Source organism: Capsicum annuum, chromosome 3 (genome assembly GCF_002878395.1).
Source record: "Capsicum annuum cultivar UCD-10X-F1 chromosome 3, UCD10Xv1.1, whole genome shotgun sequence".
NCBI classification, from domain to species: Eukaryota; Viridiplantae; Streptophyta; class Magnoliopsida; order Solanales; family Solanaceae; genus Capsicum; species Capsicum annuum.
The window spans coordinates 243,330,885-243,342,336 of record NC_061113.1 but is presented as its reverse complement, the minus strand read 5'-3'; the positions used below and the strand labels follow the sequence as shown (position 1 = coordinate 243,342,336).

Below are 11,452 nucleotides of genomic sequence, written 5' to 3'. Positions count from 1 at the left end.
CTTTTGAAAAGGTATAACAAGGTCAGTTTTTTTTTTTTTTTGGGTAAAAATAGAAAGTAATATTAAATTTATGTCTTTAATATTTTTCTTGCTTAATTTGTGTGTCAAAATCCAACAATTCATTTATTATGAAACGGAGGGAGTACTATTTTTTATTTTATTTTATGTGATGTTTTTTGACTTGATATGATGTTTAAGAAAAAATCAAGACTTTTGAAATAGTAATTTAAAATAATTTTTGAATATTTGTGTGTCTATAAATTATTTTATTAAGAGTGAAATATAATTTTAAAATTAATTATTTTAAAATAATATTCTTTTTTAAATAAAATAAAAAGAAAAGAATACCACATAAAATAAAAAAGAAGAAGTAGTTAAAAAGAACTTTTCTTTTTGAAACCGTACAGATTTGTTTATAGGTTATTATAAGAATAAAATGAAATAAAATTAATAAATTTATCTTAATTTTATAAGCAAATAAGTAATTTAGGATAAAATTTAGTAATAATATAAGTACGACTAATATGAAACCGAGCAAGTATATATTTTAAAGAGTCAACATTCATCATGAGATATCTTATTGAACACTGGTCGACAAATCGAACTCCCTCGTCAACGAACCGCATGCAATTGGCTAACCAAAGTCAAAGCAGCTAGCTTCTTTTATATGGGCACTAGTAATTTTTATTTTTTTTAACGTTTTATAACTTTTTAATTTCAATATTTTTAATAGCATGTTTAGTGGGGTATCATAATTTTAAATAATATTTTGACATATTTTATATTTAAATAATATTAATTAAAATTTTAATTACTTTCTTAAATTTCAAAAGGAAAGGCAAGAGCTTAGTGTATACAGAAAAATATTATGTGTCTGCCATTGGCGTATATTACATGGAACGAAGCCCTTGAACAGTTCCAACGCTACTTGTTCTCTCATTCAATCTGAAGCTTCTTTTCATGACAATGAACCTCATATTAATTATACACATTATGTTATTGTTTCAATATTTTTGACCATTCAATTTTATTGTCTTCCATGTGTTGTATAGTCAAATTTCAATACTTTTGAGCCAGTCCACTTAACAATATTCATGCATGTAACCTTAGTCAAATTAATTGATGCTGAATATGGAAATATTACTAATTACATCTCTAGAATATATTCTGGGCTGAATAATTCTATGTATGGTTTTATTATATTGTCAACAAATTTACTATATTGCCACCATTAAAGAGAAAAAAAGAAGGAAACTCGGTGCGTTAAAGCTCCTTCTATATATGATCAGCAGGGTTCGAAAAAGGACCGGATCATAACATGCCAATACGCCAAAGTTGTATTATTCAATAATGTTACCACATAAATAAAAGGTGCCATATATTGCTCATGGAGATATTAGCAACCACTTCCTTCCTCTATGTGACATTGTTAATTAACCTTGCTTGGTTTTAAGTTAATTTAAGATGATTAATCAACAATTAAGCTATGTGACTAAATTTTCCCATTCAACTTTCTGGTATGTTGTCAAATACGTGTCATATGGCCGACGTTATTATTACTTATTAGTACACTTATAATTTTAGCATATATAAAATCTCACATAATATAATACAGTATTTGACATCATAAGAAAAATAATCACCGCAAAATTAATTAATTTAGAATTTAGCTGTCATCGTAGAAAAAATTATCTTCATATAATTAAAGAAATTTGTTTATGATATTATGTATGCATGCATGTTCACAAAAAATTTATGTCTATAGTATCGCTAAAATTAAAATACACATCTAAATAAAACTTCAACTTCAAATTAATCTAATCTAAAATCACTAATTTCAAATCATATTGAAACGAAGCTTTAATAAGATAGTCTAGTTTGAAAGAAAAAAAAAAAAAACTGGTCCAGCAAGCAGTGTACGTATTAATGACAAGAATTGGGCACGTGATATAATTTTCCCTTTGATCATATTTTCATTTTTCAAGTTTTAACTTTTACGTCGGCATTTTTTCAAAATGACATACACAGAAAATGAACATGTGAAACAATAATTGATTATACATGCAGTTTTTTTTTGAAAAGAACAATTTAAATCTTATATATTGAAAAATAATAATTCAAGGGTATTGCCATTGGCAGCAGTACCTACGTAACTCGCCTCTATTAATTTTAGTTTTTTAAGACATGTAATAAAATTATATTTTCATTTTTTTTTTTGTCTATTTAGGAAAATCTTTTACAAGGCTTGCCATAAGGTGCCTTTGCAGCTTATTGAGGGTAGAAAAAAGGGAAATAAAGGGAGAATTATTGTTAGAGTTTTTATCCTGATTTTCTTACCAGAAAATATAAGTAGTACTATCATAATTACTTTTATTTTTTCTTAAAGAAAAATATAAAACTCTTTTATATTTGGCAAATCTCTTTGTCGGAGAAAAGGTTTTGGACATCTATAAATAGAAGACCCCCTTCTAGCTCATATCATAACACAATAGCATCCACAATATAGTCTCCAAAGAGTCTTTGTTTAGGGGAGATTTCTCCTAATAAGTTTTAAGTTTTTCAATTTTAATTTTAATATGTAGGCCATTTGGCCAAATCATATCAATAGTATGCCTTTTAGTATTATGTTTTTCTTTGTCATTTGAATTATCACCGTCTTGGTTTGAAATCGATAGGGCGTCATGCGGAAGCTTAAAATTTGCAAACCAAGACGGTGATAATTAAGATGACAAATAGAAACATAATACTAAAAGACATATTATTGATATGGTTTGGCCAAATGACCTACATATTAAAATTAAAATTGAAAATTCTAAAACCTATTGAGAGAAATCTCCCCTAAACGACTCTTTAAAGATTACATTATGGATGTTATTGTGTTATGGTATGAGAAGGGGTCTTCTATTTATAGATGTTCAAAACTTTTTCTCTAATAAAGAGGTTTACCAAATATAAAAGAGTTTTATTTTAAGAAAAAATAAAAGTTTCCTTCTAAGAAAAGTAAAACTTAAATTTGGTAAGAAAATCAGGGCAAAAACCCTAACAAATCTTGCCTTTTTGGCTTGATTTTCTGGCAAAATAATTTTGATCCTCCTTCTTCACACGATCTTCATATATCAACGATCTTCATATATCACTGTTGCTCACCATGATTAAAAGTTGATATGGGTTGAAAATTAGAGCCCTATGCATTGAAAATAAAAGCATGTGTTAATATTATTGGAGCCCCAGGTTATAAGTAACATGGTTGAAAGTGGAGTCTTGTGCATTGAAAGTGAGCATAGATTAAAAGTGGAGCTCATGCGTTAAAAGTATATGCACGAGTTGAAAGGAGCCCAAACATAAAAGTAAACAGGGGTTGAAAGTTGAAGCCCATAAACATAGGTTGAAAATTGATTTTGGTTTTGAAGAAGGATTAGCAGCAGCATTGTTGAAATTTCGTTTCAAACTTTTGTTAGGACCGATTAGCAGCTCCCACACACTAAATCTATGGAGAGGATGAAGAAAACTTGAGAGAGTTCTTGAGGAGAGAGAGAGGTAATTTCGTGGTAACACCCGTAGGTAATCTCCACGGCGGACAGACTATTTATATTAATGACTTGAAATATGTACAATTACATAGAAAATGAGAATAAAAGGTACAACCTAACAACAGTACATCACATATTACAACCTAACAACTTTTTCTGCACATGTAATTTTTTTTTAACTTTTTTTTTTTGACAAAAAATTTCATCATCGTCAAGTTGATTGCAACTTTAATTTTAAACTGCCCTCAATTGAACCATCAAAATTCTGAACCCAAACATGAAAGAGCTGAATCGTCACGAAAAAAATTAAAAGTTTAGAGTAACTAATAAGTTATTGAAAATTTTGAGGAACATCTATTTTTAATGTATCAAAGGTTTAAAAAGGAAGTAGGGATGTCATGAATGATGAATATAACCACTATCAAGAGGTCGGTTAAAGCCAATATTGATTGAAAATACTATAAAAATATATACTATTAATTTCTATGTGATGGTTCACATCAGTGTATATAATATGATCCGCAGCAAATTAAACTTGTAGCATTTTGGTCCATGCATTGAGCCGTAATCCATATCCCTAATTTAATTGGTTTCAAGCTGATAAAAACAATATCAATGTCACACAATATCCTTTTTTAAATATATTATCACTCAATTGGATGATTGACTGGCCAGAAATTCAACTGATCAATATTTGTAACTCCAAGCATATCTCTACCTGATTTATTAGAACATCCACAAAAATTATTTCTTTTATAAGAGTTTATTTAAGTTATATGCATCGTCTAAAAAAAAAAATTTTGGTAGTACCATATTGATATCTACCTTTAAGCCTCTCAAGTGTAAAGGAATGAGAAGAAGGCATGCCTCGCATGAAGTGATAATTTAGTAAAAAAAAAAAACTTTTAAATATAGAATTTATAAGCTTTTGAAATAAAAGATGTTACCTCTACGATAGATCAATTGACCCAAATAAAAGACAATGTAGTTTATATACATGACACATGGGTATCTATATTTGATTTCATCAATCATTTTGTTTGGATTCAACTTTATCAAAATTGAACACTTTTTTATTTCTATTGACCTCCTTTCTTGACTGTTGCACACATTTCAATCTTTAAACTTTGTGGATGAATGGAATGAATCTCAATATAGGTGAAGGATGAGAACTCTTGACTTCCCTAAATGATCATTTTGGACTATCCTTATGTCTGTGAGTTATTTTTTGAGGTGCGTGTTAGGTTCAAAACCTAATATAATAGTTGTTATTTTCCAGTTTGTAAACGTAGTTGGATTTGATTCAGAATTTAAAGAATTATACCACTCACGAAATTTATGTTTATAACAACATTCGTCTTTAATTACGGGAGTTGTTTTTTGTTTACTTTTTGTAATTTATTTTGAAATACAAGTTAAATTAAATTTAGAGTATTCAAATATTGTCCAACTGCTAAAATCTTCTTTTTAATCCCCTGTTTAATTAAGAGTAAGCAAATAGGATGAAAAGATGGAGAATCAAACTCCTTCAACCAGATGAAAGTTCATATAATCAATTTACTGAGATCACGTCTTTACATATAAAATGATTCACATTACCTACTCCTAAAGTCCTCATTATAAGCTGGTCGATTAGGTAAGCATGCATCCAAATTCCGGCGCTGTTAACTTTATTTGTAAAAATAAAATAAAAAATAAACGCTAAGTTTGGATATGTCCTGCCACGAGGCCCACGACACTACTTTCTTTTTTAATTTTTTATTTGACGTTCAATATTTATATTTTGATCTAATTGAATTCGTAATCTATCATCTGCTTAAATACATACAAAAAAAATATATGTATGACGTTCAAAATTTAATTTATACTCAACTAATATTATTACTGTCTACGAGAACCACACTTCTTCTTGATTTCAATTTTATTTAATTAAAAAGTGTCATTCTGAAAAATTACTATTAATTGAGTGGATAAATCCAAACTCGTTCTTTTTAGTCTATTGTCCAATTCCCAGAGGAAATAATACTGCTTATATTACGGCTAGCCAAATCTCCGGCCAAATGTCTGCATATGCCAGTTGCTATCATATTTGCATGGGATTGGTGTTTAATTACTTTCCAAATATATTTTAGCACAGTATTTTTATTAAGATTTAGGTAAAGTTTCACCTTTTGTGTTTGATTGTAGTTTTTTCTAAAAAATAATTTAATTTTTTTAAAAAATATATGATTTATATCCGTAAATTTTAAAAATTATTAAAATTATTCTTAAGTTTGTATTATTATTTTATAATGAATATTTTTCATGATAAAAATTAAATTTATAAATTATAAGCTCCAACCTCCTTATAGACAATTTCACACATAAGTGTAGGAGTTATCAAAGTTTTCTAAACTCACAAAGAAACATTCAATTTTTTTAATATACATTACTTTGAACATGTGCTATACAACAATACTATTACATAATGATATGGTATTTTTATAAAATATAAAAGTTTAAGGTAAAATTTAAATTTTTTAAAGTTCTCAAATAATAGAATTTGACCCAAAAACTATTCTTTTTAATATTTAAGAATTTTGATTATATAGCAAAAATATTTATCAAATAATAATAAATTATGATCAAATACTTTTTGCAAATTCTTCTCCAAATATTACTTGGCCAAACGGGTGTTTAGTTTGGAAATGATACATCTTTCCACAACTCTATTGCTCAGCAAAGACACTGGTTAATTTAGAGGTGAATTTCTACTTCACCTTTTCCATAGTTTTCTAGAAAATGACTTGACGTAATGAATTACGTAAATGTTTAAATTCCACATGCATTACCCGCAATATACATATATTTCTGCAACCAAATTATTGAAAATATACTAATTGCAAATACTCCCTCCATCCCATTTTATCTGTCCCAAATTTCTTAATTTGGTGTCCCATTTTGCTAGTTCTTTTTTATCAAGACAAGATAAATTTTTTTTTCTATATTTTACCCTTTGCATTAATTACTTTTTCTTTAAATTAAAATGTAAACATCATTTAATAGGGGTACTATGATAAACTAACCATGTTATTTATTATTTTCCTTAATAGCTATGTCATTCTAATTTGGGACGAGTAAAATGGGACTAAGGGAGTAATTCTTTACAATAAATGGCGTATTTATGTGGACTGTGTTTTCACGTGCCCTCATACTTCTCTTCTAGTAAATATAAATACCGCCTCCATTCTAAAATAATTGAATTGTTAAAATATAACACATATTTTAAGAAAAAAAAAGATAAAAATATAAATTAGTTATATTTTTTATTTTTATCCTTTTCAAACTTCAAAATATTAGTAATAATCATTGGAACTCAACCTTAAAAATTTAATTAATAAAGAATAAAATTGAAAAACAAATTCAACATCTATCTTGAATAATGAACAATCTAATTATTTTGAACAATAAAAAATATTTCAACAATTCAATTATTTTAAAAGAGAGTAAATATAAATGTGTACAACCATTTAGTTTAAAGAGTCATTTAATGCAATAATTATTTGGTAGATCTCTATAGGTGAGACTGGGAGTTGATATCACATTTTTAATTTGTGTTGAATTTTTTTCTTTTTAATATTTGAACTTTAATCCATGCATCACATTTAGGCGATGTGCCTTTTAGTGTGGAGGGTTTAGGCAGATCCCTAAGCATATCCATTCAGCATTTTAAAAGATTACAAACCAGTAGAGGAAACTGTTGGAGTCTCACATCGGTGGGTTAAAAGGTCTTTGATCTCTTTATATGATGTTGGGCAATCTTCCCCTCATGAGCTAACTTTTGAGGTTAAGTTAGGCTCAAGGTCCATTTCTTTATCAGAAACATGTAACCTTGCCTACAAAATACAAGTATGGTCGACTGAACTTCTGTCATCAAAAGAATTATGAAATGAAGTAACCAATAATAATAAATCCGGGTTAATCCTTTAATTTCATACTAAGCAAAAGGAACTAATTTCATATAGTAGAAAAATGGCATAAATCCAGTTGAAATAACATTATAAGCGTCTCGTGATAGTTGTTATAGAGAATAGCAGAAGATGCTATTCCACAAGTAAACGTCAGTTTAGTTTTAGTTAATCATCAATAAGATATTTGAGCAGTTGCATAATTGACTTGTTGATTAATGTGTCCCTTCTAGCTAGTGTTTGTTAAGTGCTTTTTCTGTTTCCTCTTTGTTTTGCGTATTTTCACAATACCCGAATTAGACATTGAAATTTCCTTCTCTATTTTTGTCATCATAATTATTTGTATAACTAAACGAGTAAAGGAAAATATTGTAACGTATAAATAATGAATTTAAGTTTTGTGCACCATTGTAGATAAAATATTTTATACTATTAGATAAACTTATTGCAAGTTACCTAATTTTTTTCTTTTTTAATTTTTATGTAATAAATAATTGGGTAACCTCCAATAGCAAATCAAGTTAACTGATAAGTAATTAATATAGAATATTTTTTACACCCACACATAAATCAAACTCATAAATAATTAATAGTTCAACGAATCCCATCATTTTGGACGCGGAGTTTACGTGTGTAACATGAATATAGTTAAATGATTGAGTGACGTCTGTGAATTTAAAAATAAAATCCAGAAAACACAGAAAAAGTTCCAAAGAGGACAATGTTACATGGTTAAAACTTACACACACTCGTTATACATAAAGCTAATATATGCATGTTATGCGGTTTGAATTTAGAGTTCAGTTACTAATTAATCATGATTAATTAACATATATTTTACTTAATAAAAATTAACTAACCATGATAAAATAAAAATATTAATTTAGTGTACATACCAAATGCGTGTAAGTTTTTAGCATGTTACAATGTCGACGGGAAGAAATTTTCTAGGCGATAAACATCTCCGCCGTAGCCTACTTTTTAGTTTCCGCATAAGTATCACATGCATGAACAAATTGCTTAGTAGTCATAAAGATGTGTGGCAATTCTACTTCCTAGCTCATGTCATTTTCATTCCACAAATATAAATAGATCCCCATACTTATCCCTCAAACCTCAATCAAGCCTCACTCACTCTTTCTCTTCTTCTCGAAAGCTTAAACATTCACTTTGCTAATTAACAAGATGTTTCTTTCTCTCTTTCTTTTCTTCATTTTAGGGTTTCTTTCTTTGTCCCTAAAATTTACTCCCATTTATGGCCCTTCCTCTTACCCCATTCTTGGATGCCTTGTTTCCTTCTACAAAAATCGTCATCGGCTATTAGATTGGTACACTCAACTTTTATCTGAGTCCCCCACACAAACCATTTTAGTTCAGCGCTTCGGTGCCCCTCGAACTATAATCACTGCCAATCCGAGTAACGTTGAGTACATTCTCAAAACGAACTTTACTAACTATCCAAAGGGGAAGCCGTTTACGGAGATTCTAGGGGATTTTCTTGGCCGTGGAATCTTCAACGTGGACGGGGAGCAGTGGAGCGCACAGCGCAAATTGGCTAGCCATGAGTTCAGCACAAAGTCATTGAGGGAGTTCGTGGTCAAAACTCTAGAAGATGTAGTCGAAACCAGGCTCGTTCCTTTGCTGAACCATGCTGCTGAATGTGGCAAAGTGTTGGACTTGCAAGACGTGCTTAGGCGTTTCGCCTTCGACACTATTTGCAAGGTGTCCCTCGGCACTGACCCACATTGCTTGGAGGATCTCTCCCACGTGCCAATTCTCGTTGATTCATTTGACACTGCTTCTCGAGCGTGTGCCATGCGCGGGATGGCTCCTGTGTATGCAATTTGGAAAAGCAAGAGAGCGCTCAATTTAGGATCTGAGAAGACGCTGAAGGAGAATGTGAAACGCGTTCATTGTTGCATCAACGACATCATTGAGAAAAAGAAACAAACGATCAATGAAAACGGAGAGAACAGCAAGAACATGGATCTCCTCTCCAGATTATTAATCGCAGGACACGAAGATGAAGTAGTGAGAGATATGGTCATAAGTTTTCTCATGGCTGGAAGAGATACAACTTCTTCCGCATTAACATGGCTTTTCTGGCTCACTACCAATCACCACGACGTCAAAAACAAAATGATCAACGAAATAACGTCGATCAACAATGGCGATAAGGCGCTAGAATTCGATGAACTAAAAGAGATGAAGTACTTGCAAGCATGCTTGAATGAATCAATGAGGCTTTATCCGCCAGTGGCTTGGGACTCAAAGCACGCAGCTAAAGACGACATTTTGCCAGACGGTACAAGGGTTCAAAAAGGAAATAGAGTTACATACTTCCCGTACGGAATGGGCCGGATGGAGGAGATTTGGGGAAAAGACCGGCTAGAATTTAAACCGAACCGTTGGATCGACGAAAATGGAGAACTGAAAAGTGTTTGTCCATATAAATTTCCAGTGTTTCAAGCAGGTCCAAGGGTGTGTTTGGGTAAAGAAATGGCATTCACGCAGATGAAGTATGTGTTGGCTTCGGTTCTGAGGCGGTTCGAGATTAAACCGGTAAATGCAGAAAACCCGGTTTTTGTGCCTCTTTTGACTGCACATATGGTTGGTGGTTTGAATGTGAGAATATATCATTGTAATAGCTAGTTAGTGAGTGAAATTAAATGAAAAATACTCCACTGTTCAATACTTCAATTATTCAATTAGCGTTTTGCTGCTTGTTATACTTTTTGCAAATGAAAAATCCAAATTAAGGAGGATATGCGTTGTTTCTTTCGGAGGGTAACTAGGAATAATGAGTAAGAAACACTGCACTCCAATGATTATGTTACAGTAAAGTTGGATAGGGTTTTTAATTTATGGATTCATGCTTGAATATTCTACTACAATTTTTTAATTTATACGTAGTATATATTGAATGAAGGGCGAGCAAAATGACCATTGTATTAGTCGAGCGAGAGGATACTTTTCTCTTTACAATAATATTTATCTACTATATTAAAAATAAATGTCCAACGATATTTGTTCTATTTTAAAAGATCAATAAAAAAATATTTATTTATTTTTACCTATTTTACCCTTTTTATTAAATAAGTATTTATCATTCACTATATTTTTTACATTAAATTATTATATCCAAAGAGTAATAAAATAAAATTATCTTTAATTTTTTATTATTTTTTGATCTGTATGTCAAGTTAATAAGTAACAAGTACGGTTGGACCAGGGAATAAGTCCCTCTTCAGAAAAATTGATGGCTTCTATTAATTTATTATTAGTTTAACGTATTCAATTTCGATGTGTATTTGAACACCAATTAGGTATCTGAATTTATCAGTAAATTTTAATTAAACATATGGTTTGCTTCAAGTGAGAACGTGATAAAATATTTTATTTAAGACTTTCAAACTTTAATTTTACTATTTTTTTTAGTATTTTATCAAATATTAATGGCATAAATAAGTTAATTTATATTTATAGTCTATAATCTATAATATATTAAAAGAGTGACGATCCTTAGAAAAGTAGATAAAATTATCTTTTTACCTATTTCCTTACATTATTAATTAATTATTTAAAAATTAAGGAGTACTAAAACATATTAATGTAATAAGAATAAAATATATGATAAATTAAGTAACTTTTATCTTTTCTTGCCTACATAAAAAAAAGGAGATTGGTTTTTGTAACGTATTTAAGGCAAACACTAGTAGGATACATTAAGTTTTATAACTTATTTAAGATGAGAAAACTGAGAATAGAGAAAAATATAGGTTTATTGATTTCTCTGTTGAGTCCCTGACAAATCCTATAAGAAAGCATGCACTTTGGGTTTTTTTTTCTTTTTTTGCATAAATATTGTTAAAAATTTGAACTTGATTTTGGTTCTTCATCTTTTTAATAAAACACACTACTAATTTCGTCTACATATTGAGCAAAGCTATAATGCGGTCACAACCTACCCTTTTT

General features: G+C 29.7%; 1 protein-coding gene across 1 annotated transcript; it reads left to right on the top strand.

Annotated features, from left to right (window-relative positions):
* The first annotated feature begins 8,368 nt into the window (after window positions 1–8,368).
* On the top strand, window positions 8,369–10,333 carry LOC107862678 (cytochrome P450 94B3-like). The gene has a single exon (XM_016708314.2). The coding sequence runs from the start codon at window positions 8,663–8,665 to the stop codon at window positions 10,127–10,129; it is 1,467 nt and encodes a 488-aa protein (XP_016563800.2). The 5' UTR covers window positions 8,369–8,662; the 3' UTR covers window positions 10,130–10,333.
* The last annotated feature ends 1,119 nt before the right edge of the window (window positions 10,334–11,452 follow it).